The sequence below is a fragment of the Triticum dicoccoides genome, chromosome 4B (assembly GCF_002162155.2).
Source record: "Triticum dicoccoides isolate Atlit2015 ecotype Zavitan chromosome 4B, WEW_v2.0, whole genome shotgun sequence".
Lineage (NCBI taxonomy): Eukaryota > Viridiplantae > Streptophyta > Magnoliopsida > Poales > Poaceae > Triticum > Triticum dicoccoides.
In genome coordinates this window covers 482,786,893-482,801,844 of record NC_041387.1, presented here as the reverse complement: position 1 = coordinate 482,801,844, position 14,952 = coordinate 482,786,893, and the positions used below count along the sequence as shown (strand labels likewise).

The window sequence follows — 14,952 nt, the reverse complement described above, 5'->3', positions numbered from 1 at the left end:
AACTAGCAAATGATAAATCTTGCCGTGGCAGTGGGCGCATGCAGCGAAGCGACACATGTTATGGGAATGGGGGCATCCCTTAGAATCGTCAATTGATATTAGTTGCTTAGAGTTATAGGCGAGTTGCCTTGGCGGCAACCGGCTGGCATGCTACCGAGTTAGCGCTTCATGTGGTAGTAGGTAAGTGTCCAACATTGTCGTTAGCCGCACATTATCTTCTGAAGTGACCTCCTAAAGAACCCTATCACAGAGCGACTAATCGTTTTTTACATTAGTACTTGGACCGTAACCCAGTTCCTCGATCTGGACAACCTTCGTACAGGACCACAGACATTTGCTCCATAACGAAGCATGAGGGTTATGCAGGAGACATTGTATGGAGCATGTGCCCGAGGGGCACAGAGGGCGGCTAGCCCTCAACCCCAGCTCAAGAGATTAGTTAAAGCATTCCCTTGCATTGGCGCAGTTTAATCCCTTGGGTTGGTGCGATTCAATGACAGGTGTGTCATGTGATGGTCAGGCTAATCGCCTCTGCATTGATCATGTCTACATACATTATGATCAGGTGGACACTGGGGACACCGTCAGTGAGGGCGAAAATTAAGAAAAGCGGCGATAGATGAATGCCGTGTTGAAATAGAGGACTTGGACTTGCACGGCATGCGAGGTGGAGTCTTTGAGTCATACTTTCAGATGTGTGTGATATTATTAGTTTTCTCACGTTGCACCGCATGGACATTTTTGCTACTATACTATAAAAGAAGAACAGAAGAAACAGGGAAAAGGTCACATCACGAGATGGGCCTCGGCTTCGCGATCTGAAATATATTTTCATGTTGGGCCTCCTGACCGCGAAGTGCCGAGAAAGTGTTCGAGAATTATCGAGAGAACCCCACAGACCTGAAGAACACCCGAGCCTCTCCAACCAGGTACGCCGAGCGGTGTGCGTTGTCCCGAAGCTTCAACATCTTTCCCCGTCGTTCCACGATCATGGCATGAAATCACCTCCGCTCTATAAATGGGCGCGGCAAACTCGCCATCTCCCACCGAACAAGCGAGCAAGATAAGAACCACTTAGCTGCAGTCCGTAGAACATCGGCTTCCGAGTTTCAACGATCTCATCGACACTCTCTCGTTTCAATTCTCGAGCGACTTTTAAAGCTCCCTATCTGGTGCAATGGCTGACGCGAACGCCCCCTTCGCTCTCGTCAGCCGCCTCTCCCCGGCCGCGCGCCTGCCCATCCGTGCCTGGAGGGCCGCGAGGCCAGCGCCGCTCTCGACCGGCGGGAGAACCCGCCCGCTCTCCGTGGCCTCCGCGGCGCAGGAGAACAGGGACAACTCCGTCGACGTCCAAGTCAGCCAGGCCCAGAACGCCGGAAACCAGCAGGGCAACGCAGTCCAGCGCCGCCCTCGTCGCGCTGGATTTGACATCTCCCCGTTCGGTAAGTCCTCTGTTCCGCAGTGCCTTTCAAAGAGAGAAATTTGTTCCAGTGTGAGAGAAGCAGAGCCTGACGTACGTCGTTTACGCTAACGTATACAGGGCTAGTGGACCCGATGTCGCCGATGAGGACGATGCGGCAGATGCTTGACACGATGGACCGGCTGTTCGACGACGCCGTGGGGTTCCCCACGACGCGGCGCTCGCTGGCGGCGGCGAGCGAGATGCCGCGGATGCCGTGGGACATCATGGAGGACGACAAGGAGGTGAAGATGCGGTTCGACATGCCCGGGCTGTCGCGGGAGGAGGTGAAGGTGATGGTGGAGGGCGACGCGCTCGTCATCCGCGGCGAGCACAAGAAGGAGGCCGGCGAAGGCCAGGGCGAAGCAGCGGAAGGCGGCGACGGGTGGTGGAAGGAGCGCAGCGTGAGCTCCTACGACATGCGCCTGGCTCTGCCGGACGAGTGCGACAAGAGTCAGGTGCGCGCCGAGCTCAAGAACGGCGTGCTGCTCGTGTCCGTGCCCAAGAGGGAGACCGAGCGCAAGGTCATCGACGTGAAGGTCCAGTGATGAGTACGTATGTGCGAGACTGTACCCTGTGTCTGAGGCTTTAAGATTTCAGCTGTCCCAATATGACCGTCGGCGAGTGAGTGCTCTTTGTAGGCGTAGTGTGCCGTTCTTCTCCGATCCTCTCTGCGCGCTCGTTCGCAGAATACGTAGAGCTTTATGTAAATGTACTTGGCAAATCAATGAATAAGTGTTCGGCTGCTTGATCAGCTGCACACACTTCGATTAATTACTGCATCGAGAAATATTAGTTCCCTGTTGTGTTGTGGTGTGATATGATGTGTTCTTTCAGAACCCGGAAGAAGCTGATAACTGAATCGAGATATAATATAGGCAGCACATCCTCATGAATTTGTAGAGTGCAGTTTGTCGGGCATAAAATTTCAAGAATGTGTTAACGGATAGGAGTACAATTCTTTTCTTCACTTTTGTTAGTCATGGACAGCGGCTCGGGGTGCAAGGCTACATCAAGCCGCAGCTCTCCTATCAGTGTCAGACGACGTGTCGGATCCGACGGCCGCTGCAGCTCCACCCGCCCCTGTAGCTGCAGCAATGAGCAGATGAACTTGGTTTTCAGGAGTTCTTGGAAATCAACACACAGATATGTTGTGGCAGTCCTAACCTGCGTCGCTGGCGCTCTCTGGAGCGTCGGCGCCGTGGAGCCCGGCGGCGTGCGCCGCCTGCTGCATGTGTGCCGCGTACTGCATCATCTGCGAGTACTGCAGGATTGCGGCAGAAGAATTCTGACCTTGGTTGCTGGCTGCTTGCATCTGCTGGAGATAGTACGGTGAAAACCCTTGCTGAGTTCCTTCCGGCCCAGCGGCTGTGTAGTATGTTTGCACTTGTGACTGCTGCTGCTGTTGCTGCTGCACGCTCGTTCCACCATGCGCACCATAGTAGCTCTGCGACATGCATGCAATTTTCTAAGCATAAGGTAAAAACGGTGAGCGTGTTTTTTTTTTTTTTGACATCTGGTCATAAAGTCCCGTTTAGAACAAGGGAAGAAAAACATAGGTATTTTGGAGCATATAGTTTCTACAGAAAATAATTTTCTGGTACCAATATCCTACGTTCCTTTGGAATTTCTATATAATCCACTCATTTCACTTGGATTATGGAGGAAGGAAAACATGAGGTCTGACCTTATTCCCTCTTTTCGAAATTAAAAAAATGTTTCCTCTCTTTGTCTATAATTTCTGTAGTTTCTTTATAACATCCAAACACCAAATTTGAGGTCTTCTTAAGGTTTTTATTCCTCTAGGAATTTAGTGTACATGACATCTCAATTCCTCCATTTTTCTTAGGTCCACGTTTTGAGTTCATGTGTTTTGCATTCCTACACAAACCACTTCGAAACTGACATTAGAATGTGACACAAAAACTGAACTAAAACCATGACATGAGTTATGAAACGGAGGGAGTAGAAATGTAGACAAAAGAGAAGAAAACATGAGGCCAACATTAAGATGTCACTAAAACCGTAGGAATGTGGACACAAATAGAGGAAAACATAAGATAGGACCTCATATTGGTTTCCTCCAAAATTCATACAGAATATTCAGTTCCTTAGGAATTTGAAGGAGTGCAGGATATTGATTTCTTTGTTTCGACTAGTACCAAAGATTTTTTTTCATAGGAATCCTTTTCTTTGAAATTCAAATTTCTTCCCTTTATTCGCAATACGGTATCTAATTTGAAATATTGGATATGTTCAGGCCTAACTGCCTAAGAGATGGATCTACAAACTTTTTGAAGGCTAGGCACACCACTATAAGATGTCTAAAATGATTTCTTTTCTCACATACAACATTATAGTGTAACCAGTCATCAAAGCCAAGGCCATTGCCTGGGCAGGCACGGCGGTTGGCGGGGTTGTATATCTACTCTTAGGGTGTGTTTGGATGGAGGTCTACCAGACATCAATCTCACCCTCACACCTTGGTAATTAGACGCATGAGAGTCCTTATTGTCCAAGCCTAAACCAAAGTCAATGATGTCGTAGTGATTTTGCACACATGGCAGTCCAAACAAGATGATAGCATTGCAACAATGGAAAAAGAACTTATTTTAGCAAAATATTTAACTATAGAGTTTGCCAAAAAAATAAAACTATTGAAAAACCGAAGAAACTTTTGGAAATAGCTAAGTGAGGGAATATGTCGGGTCTTCATTAATGATCATAATTATTAGTGAGTTCTAGTGTTGTTTAACAATATCCTGGTAATTTTCTTGATTTGGATGTTTGCATCCTTATATTTTGGCAGAAATTTTTCTGATTTATTTTAATCTTCTTGTTTTATTAATTTCTATATTCGTGCTTTTAAATGCATTTTGAAATGGGCTTTCTAGTTTCAATGAAACTTTGGTTAATTTGAATAATTCATTTTCAAGACCATACTAATTTGAATAAATTTTTGTATGGTGAATAATAGATTCTTTGTCATGGGGAAAGAATGATTTGTGCAGCCTGAGATCTCAAAATGATCATTTAGATTTGTGTATGATTGCAAATCTCATGATTCATCAAGTATCAAATCTTAGAGAAGGATACTGACCATTTGCATTTGATACATGTTTTCGTGAGAATACCCTCCTGTATACCTGCCGAGGTAAAACATAAAGCAGATGAATACACTTCCTGAGGAAAATGCCCAATTAACCTCTGTTTGCGAGGAAATGCCCAGTTAATGGCAAACGAAAGAAAGCAAATTTACCCGTAGTAGTAAGGATAGGTGTAGTGAGCCTGCTGGGGGAAGTAGGAGGCAGCAATGGCGGCAGCACCAGAACCCTGGTACGACGAGGACGATGTTGCCGGCGGCGTCGACCTGACCATCCCTGAACAAGATCGCAGTTCGTAGAGGTTTTCAGCGATAATTCGGTAAATGTGAGTAGAAAATGGCGATGGAGCCCACGACAGGGGCAGAAGCTGGCGATGATGAGCGCGTCGTGCGCGTGGTAAGGGCATCTCCAGCCGTTGGCCCCCAGGGGCGTCAAAAAGCGCCGCCTGGGAGTGAGCCGGCGCAAAAAATGGCCTTGGGGTCGAGTCGGCCCCAGCCGTCAGCCCACAGGGCCGTCCCTAGGCGCGTATTAAAAAAAATGAGACGTTCGGCGAAGTTATGATAAAAACTAGTTAAATTTTGGCCAAACATGGCAAATTTCGTCTAAGCATGACAAATTTCGGTGAAATTCGCCATTTTCATGACATTAACCTAATCTAAAAAAGAAAGGCGCTGAAGTCGTCGCCGCCATCGTCGTCGTCGTCGGCCTTCTCCTCCTTGACGCGGGCGCCCCTGCTGGACCCGGCGTCGCCATGGCGGACTGGCGGCGGCGCGTCGTCGTCGTCGTCGTCGTCGCTGTCACGTAGGACGACGACCCCGTCTTCATCGCGGCCGCGTCGGCGCTCTTCGAAGCGGCGCAGGGCGGCGCGCTGGCGCTCCTTCACCTTCTCCCGGCGCGCCTTCTCCATTGCAACGGAGTCCTGGCGCGCCCATTCTAGGGCCGCGTCGTCATCGTCGAACTCCGCCTTCACCGGCGCAAGCCCCGGCTCCGTCTTCACCGGCGCCAGCCCCGGCTCCGTCTTTGGCTTGACGAAGCGCGGAGGAGCCGACGAGGACGAGGCGCGCCGGCCGCCCTCGTTGATGACGATGCCGGCGCTGCGAGTGCGCCGGCCGAGCGGCGACTCCGTCGCGGGCTCGGCCTTGACGCCGAGCAGGACCGGAGTGCCGGAGGAGTGCGAGGAGGATCGGGAGGAAGAAGAGGAGGAGAAGGAGCCGAACCTCCTTGGCGCCCATGGCCCGACGCGTCGGTGCTGCACCGGGGGGTACGCCAACGGCGGGTCGTTGCCGCCCTCGAGGTACGTGAGCACGCCCTCGAGTGTGCGGCCGGGGACGCCCCACCAGAGGTGGCGCCCCTCGCTGTTCTGCCGGCCGCCGACCACCAGCGCGGCGTTGGTGGACGCCAATCGCTGCTGCTGGCGGCGCTCGAAATACGCCGCCCAGGCCGCGTGGTTATCGGCGGCGTACTGGGGAGGGAGAGTTGGGCATCGGTGAGGGACGCGCGCACGATCTCGACCTCCTCGGCGAAGTACTTCGGCTTCGCCACGGCGTCGGGCAACGGGGGAATGGGTACTCCCCGGCGCTGAGCCTCCACCCCGATGGCTCGGCGCGCATGTCCGGCGCCGCCGGGATGTTCGCCTGGAACAGGAGCCAGGACTCCTGTTCGCGGAGCGAACGACGGCCGAAGCCGTTGGCCGCCGCCTCGTCTCCGGGGAAACGTTCTGCCATGGCAACGGCGGGGCGGGCTCGGGAGAGGTAGAGGGAGGGGCCGGAGGGCGACGCTCGGGAGAGGCAGGGAGAGGGAGGGGTTGGACGGCGGCGAGGGGGGACTGGTCTGGGCACATGCGAGTGGAGGCCGCTGGCTTTTATAGCCGGGCCGCGCCCGTGTGTACGCATGCGCGGGAAGGGAGGCGTCGGCGCGCCGTCCCGTGAAGCGCCGCCCGTGAGGAATCAATGGCAAGGCTGACCGGCGGCAGCCTTGCCATTGATTCCCCGCGGGAAACCGAGGCCGTTGGGGGAAGACGAGGCGCCGAGTTGCTGACGCGGCTGGCCCGCGTCTTTTTCGCGCCAAAACAGCTCGCCCCGGCGCCCCCGGGCGCCCCCCAGCGCGCCGGGTTCGGGCTGGGTCCGCCGGCGCTGTTTTCGGCCCAAGCCGGCGAAAATCGCGCTCCTGGGGGCACGACTGGGCCGTTTTTTCGGCGCCGGCGCGAAAAAAACGCCTGGGGAGGCCTTCCTGGAGGCGCGGCTGGAGATGCCCTGAAGGGTGGGATCGGCGCACCCAATGGTGCTGCCCTTCGGAGGTAGAAGATGCGTGGACCAAGTCAAGCCTGGCTGGTTCCACTTTGCATAGTTACACAAGCGATAATTACATTAGTACCGTAAAGAAATATAAAAACGTTTAGATCACTAGTTCACTAAAAAGGGAGTACTCCGTATTTGACAGAGTGGTTGTCGTGTGATTTGAACCTTGTGCTTAAACATGTCAATTTGATTGGCCGGGTAGCATGAAGGAACATAGACCAGGCTGGTCAATCATGCGTTGTGGTTGGGACGTCTGCTCGACTGTTCGTACGCAAAAAGCAAAGGGGCATACAGCCTGACATAGAATGGGAAAGTACCAATTGCATCGCAGATTTTGCTGCAAGCGATGAGGCAGCCTGAACAGGGCGCCGAAGCCAGCGTTTTGACGCCGGGCCGTCCAAACAAGAATTGAAGGTTTGTATGGGTACGAACAGATCAAATTACAGAAGTAGGGAGATAGCATGGGTCAGAAGGGGGCTGCACATCGTGATCTGTGACCAGGCCCTGGTCTCCGGGTCTTGGAGCGTTTCAGGGAAGGTACGGTGTGTATGTATTGCGCTATGCACCTGTAAAGCGGGCTACGATAATTAGCATGCTTGTTATTTTGCGAATAATTAGCATGCTTTCGTGAAGGAGACTGGGGAAGAAGGTCCACTTTTGTGCGGTGGCTGCTCGTCTGGCGCCTTGGAGGCAGGCTTTCGAAAGGACAAAGAGTAGTAGGATACTGTTGTATACGTGAAGGGCACGCACGCAGATGAATTATGTATGAGTACATTATATTTGCTCTGGCCAACTAGAAAAATGTTGGCAACCAGCCACCGCCTCTCAACCTCTCCTCTCTCTCTACGCGATAGGTCCTCTGCCGAGATCTCCACCGCCGCGCTGGCGAGGCGGTGGTTCCCCTCCCTACTACTTCGGCAGCGGGAGGTGGAAAATGGAAGTGGACCTGCAGATAGTCTTGGTGGATATTTGTAGTTGATAACAAACAATTTCCCCACAAAAAAGATGACCAGCAATTAAGGAACTAATTGTGTACTAAGTGTCAAAAAAGATCTTAGTCCAAGTATAAGAATCAATATAATGCTTGCTAGGTATCATTTACCACCTAAAATGGAAAAGAAAAAGGGTAACTTTCAAAAGTTGTTTTCTTTAATTTTTTGATGATCTCATTGAAATTATCGTTGACTCATCAAGAAAGCCGCACTATAAGACAACTGAGGTTGGCAAAGAAACTTGTTGGGTGCTATCATACCCTCTCGTTTTCAAATCGATAAAAGTCTGACGTTAGTTTTCTAAACTTTCAGACCGAACATTGTTTTAGCTGTCTGATCCAATAGCAAAGTTAGGTCCACGTCAACTCCCTCACGTCGTTCGATGTGTCAGTGGAAGCGAGCGAACGAATTTCCCCTTACCTTTACCGACAGTCGTCACTCATGTCCCACCTTCTCTCATTTCTCCTTATCATCCGACATATACCAAACCCAACCTCCCCTCAACGATTTGTGGTGTGGCGACAGCAACCGGCCCGCAGATCCTTGTTTGTTTTCCTGATAACTCTTTTCAGATGGTTGGTGAGGGGGGGGGATTGGGCTCGAGAGTGTAGATGGTCGGCGAGATCCGGACGTGGTCCTAATGGTAGTGGTGGCGAGGGCATGGCGTTAGCAGCCAGGGAGCAAGATGGCGGTGGAGGCTGTGGTGTTTGAACCGCCACCGTCGATAATTGTTGGGGAAGGTGATGTAGGGCGGAACCCTATGGGGCCGATCTTTCACGTTTGGAGAGGATCCTACGGGGAACACGAGGAATGCGCGGAAGAACATGAGGGAAAACATGAGGGGAAAACAAGAGAAACACTCAACCGAAACGAATTTGATCACACAAGTCCTAGATCATCGAGGCACAAAAGTAACACGAGATCCAAAGTCAACAAGGGACGATACAAGAGTAACCGTTCTTCTCCGTGAGGAGGTCTTGTTTGTCTTCTCCGGATGGAGGCCTTGAATCCGGATGGATCTTCTCCGAAGAGGTGCGGTCCCCCACGAGGAGTAGATCCGGTACGGATGAGCAATGCTCTATCTCAAATGAACTATCACAATGCTACCCCTAATACAAAGCTAGGAGACAAGTATATATAGTGCTAAGCCACGAAGGGGTAAGTGGGAGAGGATACATGGGGCAAAAAACCCTTTCACTGCGCGCAGGCAGGCCGGTAGTACCGGTCATGTGGCCGGTAGTTCCGCTGGGAGCTCGAGCAGGGCGGTAGTACCAGTCAGGCGGGGGCGGTAGTTCCGCTGGAAGACCAGGCGCTGGATCTGGAGGTGTGCACCGAAGGGGCAGTGGTTGTTCCAGTCGTCGGGGCGGTTGTTCCGATCTTTTGGCAGAAACCTGTACAACCGGTGCAGCACCGGCATTGCTTCGCTCGATCACAGAAGGTGGGCCGGTTGTTGGGCGGTAGCTGGCCGGTTATTCCGCCCGTGCGGTAGTTGGGCGGTTGTTCCTGTCCTTCCGGGCTGGGCAGATCGTCTACATGCTCTTGATGTTCATCTTGCACTGTAACTTCTCCTTGGTTGCTTTCTTGGTACCTAAGCACACAAAGCATCTTCGTTTAAGGTAGTAGCCATGTCTCAAGTGGGTCAAAGGGAAGTTCAACAAGGAGAGAGTTAACCTCGGATTGAATAGCACGTGCTCAAGCTCTTGTCATGGGTCCACTTGGAGCTTGAGTAGTGGAAGTATTGTCCATGGGGATGACCGTAGGATGCTCCGCATCATCTCCCCTCCCTTGGGAAAGATCCGACCTCGGATCGAAATCCTCATCACCATGGTACGAGGAGAGATCGTTGACATTGAAGATGTCGCTCATGGAGTACTTGTCACATGGGATGTCGATCTTGTAGGCGTTGTTGTTGTAGCGTGCAAGCACCTTGAAGGGTCCATCGGCTCGTGGTAAAAGTTTGGACTTGCGTTCGTTGGGGAAGCATTCCTTTTGAAGGTGTAGCCACCACAAGATCTCCAATGTTGAATATCATGGGTTGCTTGTTGATGTTGAGCTTGGTCGCGAGTCGTTATACGTGGCGCTCGATGGTGTGCCTTGTATCCTTATGCATATTCTTGATGTAGCTTGCGCGTGCACTTGCGTCGAGGTTGGTGCGCTCTTGTAGAGGAAGAGGTAGAATGTCCAATGGGGACAACGGGTTGAAGCCGTAGACGACCTCGAAGGGGGACTTGCCGGTAGTCGAATGTCTTGCACGGTTGTAGGCGTACTCGGCGATGGGTAGACATGCCTCCCATTCTTTGATGTTCTTCTTGATCAACACGCAAAGTAGAGTGGAGAGCGTATGGTTCATCACCTCTATTTGGCTGTCGATTTGATGATGGTATGCGGATGAGAACAATAGCTTGATTCTGAGCTTGGCGCATAGCGTCTTCCAAAAGTAACTCAAGAACTTGACATCGTGGTCGGAGACGATTGTCTTTGATACTCCATGGAGTCGCAAGATTTCCCTACAAAAGAGATTGTCGACATGTGAAGCATCGTCTATCTTGTTGCAAGGAATGAAATGTGCCATCTTAGAAAATCGGTCCACAACAACAAACACGGAATCCTTTCCATTTTGAGTTCTAGGCAACCCAAGTACAAAATCCATGCTAATGTCTTCCCAAGGTTGATAAGGAATAGGCAGAGGCATATAAAGACCATGGGATTGAGCTTTAGACTTAGCTTTGCGACATGTAGAGCATTGGTTGGTGAAGCATGAGACGTCGCGGAACATCTTGGGCCAAAAGTAGTTCTTGGAGAGCGTGGCGAATGTCTTGTTGCGTCCAAAATGTCCCATGAGTCCGCCTCCATGAGCCTCTTGCAAAAGGAGTAAACGAAGAGAAGACTCGGGAATGCAAAGTTTGTTAGCTCTCATGAGATAAGCATCCTTGATGTAATATCGTTCCCAAGATGTATGAGTCAAACACTTAGCATAAGGAATAGCAAAAGATGGGTCATTAGCGTACAAGTCTTTTATGTGCTCAAAGCCAATAACATTCAACTCAAGTTTAGTGACAAGCGTGCATATGCGTTAAAGTGCATTCGCAACTACATTTTCCTTACCCTTAATGTACTTGATCACATAGGGGAAAGATTCGATAAATTCACTCCATTTGGCATGACGCTTGTTCAACTTAGTTTGACCTTTTAAGTACTTAAGCGTTTCATGATCGGCATGGATGACAAACTCATGAGGTCTAAGATAATGTTCCCAAACATGTAGCGCACGCATTAAAGCATACTATTCTTTGTCATAGATGGGATAGTTAAGTTGAGCACCGGATAGTTTTTCACTAAAATAAGCAATGGCTCGTATTTCTTGCATCAAAACTCCGCCAATTCCGGTACCACTTGCATCACAATGAACCTCAAAAGTTTTGTCAAAGTTGGGCAAAGCAAGAATCGGAGCATGAGTAAGTAAAGACTTACGTTCATCAAAAGCGGTAGATTTCAAAGATCCCCAAACAAAAGGAGCATTCTTCTTACTCAAGGCATGCAAAGGAGTGGCAATAGTGCTAAAGTCTTTCACGAAGCGACAATAAAAGCCCGCAAGGCCAAGAAAGCTACGCACTTGTTGCAAATTGGTGGGTTGGGACCAAGTTTTAATTGCTTCAATTTTAGATTCGTCAACATGGACACCCTTGGAAGAAATGACAAAACCCAAGAAAACAAGTTTGTCAACACGAAACATGCACTTTTTCATGTTGGCATAAAGCCATTCCTTGCGAAGCGTTTGCAAAACAGCCCTAACATGCTTTAGATGCTCTTTCATGGATTTGCTAAACACAAGAATATCATCAAAGTAAACCACAACAAACACTCCAATATAAGGTCGAAGCACAAAATGCATAAGACGCATGAAAGTTCCTGGAGCTTCCGATAACCCCATAGGCATAACCAACCACTCGTACAACCCAAATTTGGTTTTGAAAAGCGGTTTCCATTCATCACCTCTTGTATGCGGATTTCATAATAGCCACTCTTAAGATCAATTTTTGAGAAAAAGGCGGCACCGCTAAGTTCATCAAGCATATCATCTAGGCAAGGAATGGGATGCCTATAACGAACGGTAATAGCATTGATGGGTCTACAATCGGAACACATGCGATAACTTACATCTTGCTTAGGGACAAATATAACCGGAACGGCACAAGGACTTAGGCTCTCACGTACATGACCGTTGTCGATTAGTTGTTGTACTTGTCATTGGATCTCCTTAGTTTCTTCGGGGTTGATGCGGTACGGAGCTTTGTTTGGTAGGGGCGCTCCGGGGATGAGGTCGATTCGATGCTCGATGCCTCGTAGAGGAGGTAGACCCAAAGGTAGCTCATCGGGGAAAATATCTTGGAATTCCTACAAAAGAGATTGAAACACTAAAGGTAGATCATGATAGGTGTTAGATTTTGGGTCCCCATCCTTGCACACAAGGACAAAGTGCATAACACTTGATGGGTTCTCACGCACTTCTCTCATCTCACTTTTGGTGGCAATTAGGACTAGGTTTTTCTCTCTAGGCGAAGAGGCGCTCAAGTTTGGCTTATGGCTCTTACTCACTTTTTGGTGAATCACTTTCTCACTCTTCTCTCCATGATGGGTGGCTTGCTTGTCAGCAATCACTTGACTAGGAGACATAGGTCGTAGCACATACTCCTTTCCTTTCATCTTGAAGCTATAGTGATTGGTACGCCCGTTGTGGATGACACCACGGTCAAATTGCCAAGGCCTACCCAGGAGGAGGTGGCAAACGGACATCGAGATGACATCACACTCCAAAGTGTCCTCATAGGCACCAATTTTGAAGGAGACTTGGACCGTATGCTCAACTTGTATAGTGCTGGAGTCACTTAGCCATTGGACTTTGTATGGATGCGGGTGCTTCATCTTGACCAATTGAAGCTTGGAGCATAGCTCGTCACTTGCCAAGTTGTGACAACTACCTCCATCGATGATGACCTTGATGGACCTTCCCTTGATGCCGGCCTTTGTGTGGAAGATGTGGCATCATTGGTCTTCCTCTTGTTGATGTTGAAGAGTCAAGACTTTGGAGACAACGAGAGCGGGGCTCGAACCCTCGTAACAAAATACTTGATCATCTTCATCCTCGTTCACTCACCGGTGCATGGCCACTTGCTCAAGGGCTTCCTGTTGGAAATATGCCCTAGAGGCAATACTAAAAGGAGGACTATTATATTTCCTTGTTCATGATAATTGTCTTTATTCATGCTATAATTGTATTATCCGGAAATCGTAATACACGTGTGAATACATAGACCACAATACGTCCCTAGTGAGCCTCTAGTTGACTAGCTCGCTGATCAACAGATAGTCATGATTTCCTGACTATGGACATTAGATGTCGTTGATAACGGGATCACATCATTAGGAGAATGATGTGATGGACAAGACCCAATCCTAAGCATAGCACAAGATCGTGTAGTTCGTTTTGCTAGAGCTTTTCCAATGTCAAGTATCTTTTCCTTAGACCATGAGATCGTGTAACTCCCGGATACCGTAGGAGTGCTTTGGGTGTACCAAACGTCACAACGTAACTGGGTGACTATAAAGGTGCACTACAGGTATCTCCGAAAGTGTCTGTTGGGTTGACACAGATCGAGACTGGGATTTGTCACTCCGTATAACGGAGAGGTATCACTGGGCCCACTCGGTAGTGCATCATCATAATGAGCTCAAAGTGACCAAGTGTCTGGTCACGGGATCATGCATTACGGTACGAGTAAAGTGACTTGCCGGTAACGAGACTGAACGAGGTATTGGGATACCGACGATCGAGTCTCGGGCAAGTAACATACCGTCTGACAAAGGGAATAGTATACGGGGTTGCTTGAATCCTCGACATCGTGGTTCATCCGATGAGATCATCGAGGAGTATGTGGGAGCCAACATGGGTATCCAGATCCCGCTGTTGGTTATTGACCGGAGAGCCGTCTCGGTCATGTCTACATGTCTCCCGAACCCGTAGGGTCTACACACTTAAGGTTCGGTGACGCTAGGGTTGTATGAATATGAGTATGCAGCAAACGAATGTTGTTCGGAGTCCCGGATAAGATCTCGGACGTCACGAGGAGTTTTGGAATGGTCCGGAGGTAAAGAATTATATATAGGAAGTGCTGTTTTGGCCATCGGGAAAGTTTCGGGGTCACCCGGTATTGTACCGGGACCACCGGAAGGGTCCCGGGGGTCCATCGGGTGGGGCCACCTATCCCGGAGGGCCCCGTGGGCTGAAGTGGGAGGGGAATCAGCCCCTAGTGGGCTGGTGCGCCCCCCCTTGGGCCCCCCTGCACCTAGGGTTGGAAACCCTAGGTGGGGGGGGGGGCACCACTTGCCTTGGGGGGCACTCCAACCCCCCTGGCCGCCGCCCCCCTTGGGAGATTGCATCTCCCAGGGCCGGCGCCCCCCCTGGGGGCCTATATAAAGGAGGGCACGGGGGAGGGCAGCCGCACCCAAGTCTTGGCGCCTCCCTCCCCCTGCTACACCTCGTCCTCCTCCCGCAGCAGCTTGGCGAAGCCCTGTCGGAGTTCTGCTGCATCCACCACCACGCCGTCGTGCTGCTGGATCATCATCAACCTCTCCTTCTCCCTTGCTGGATCAAGAAGGAGGAGACGTCATCCGCTCCGTATGTGTGTTGAACGCGGAGGTGCTGTCCGTTCGGCACTTGGTCATCGGTGATTTGAATCACGGCGAGTACGACTCCATCATCACCGTTCTCTTGAACGCTTCCGCACGCGATCTACAAGTGGTATGTAGATGCAATATCTCTCCCATGACTCGTTGTTAGATGAACTCATAGATGGATCTTGGTGAAACCGTAGGAATTTTTTTATTTTCTGCAACGTTCCCCAACAGTGGCATCATGAGCTAGGTCTATGCGTAGTTCTCTATTGCACGAGTAGAACACAAATTTGTTGTGGGCGTAGATCTTGTCAACTTGCTTGCCGCTACTAGTCTTTTCTTGCTTCAGCGGTATTGTGGGATGAAGCGGCCCGGACCGACCTTACACGTACGCTTACGTGAGACAGGTTCCACCGACTGACATGCAC

The 14,952-nt window shown here is 50.4% G+C and overlaps 2 protein-coding genes across 2 annotated transcripts; one reads left to right on the top strand and one right to left on the bottom strand.

Annotated features, from left to right (window-relative positions):
• The first annotated feature begins 949 nt into the window (after positions 1-949).
• Positions 950-2,233, top strand: LOC119291006 (small heat shock protein, chloroplastic-like). Its single transcript, XM_037569690.1, has 2 exons — positions 950-1,442; positions 1,541-2,233. The coding sequence occupies exons 1-2, from the start codon at positions 1,178-1,180 to the stop codon at positions 2,005-2,007; spliced, it is 732 nt and encodes a 243-aa protein (XP_037425587.1). The 5' UTR covers positions 950-1,177; the 3' UTR covers positions 2,008-2,233.
• A 94-nt stretch (positions 2,234-2,327) lies between these two features.
• Positions 2,328-9,269, bottom strand: LOC119292747. Its single transcript, XM_037571468.1, has 5 exons — positions 9,125-9,269; positions 4,719-4,839; positions 4,560-4,605; positions 2,627-2,906; positions 2,328-2,548 (listed from the first exon to the last, which is right to left on the bottom strand). Exons 1-5 carry the CDS (start codon positions 9,267-9,269, stop codon positions 2,472-2,474), a joined length of 669 nt encoding a protein of 222 aa, XP_037427365.1. The 3' UTR covers positions 2,328-2,471.
• Between the last annotated feature and the right edge of the window lie 5,683 nt (positions 9,270-14,952).

Coding starts and splice junctions, on each gene's coding strand:
- LOC119291006 (XM_037569690.1), top strand. CDS start 1,178: ATGGCTGACGCGAACGCCCCCTTCGCTCTCGTCAGCCGCCTCTCCCCG. Junction 1,443..1,540: donor ATTTGACATCTCCCCGTTCG/GTAAGTCCTCTG, acceptor TAACGTATACAG/GGCTAGTGGACCCGATGTCG.
- LOC119292747 (XM_037571468.1), bottom strand. CDS start 9,269: ATGCCGGTGCTGCACCGGTTGTACAGGTTTCTGCCAAAAGATCGGAAC. Junction 4,840..9,124: donor CTACCGCCCCCGCCTGACTG/GTACTACCGCCC, acceptor GATCTTGTTCAG/GGATGGTCAGGTCGACGCCG. Junction 2,549..2,626: donor AGAGAGCGCCAGCGACGCAG/GTTAGGACTGCC, acceptor TCATTGCTGCAG/CTACAGGGGCGGGTGGAGCT.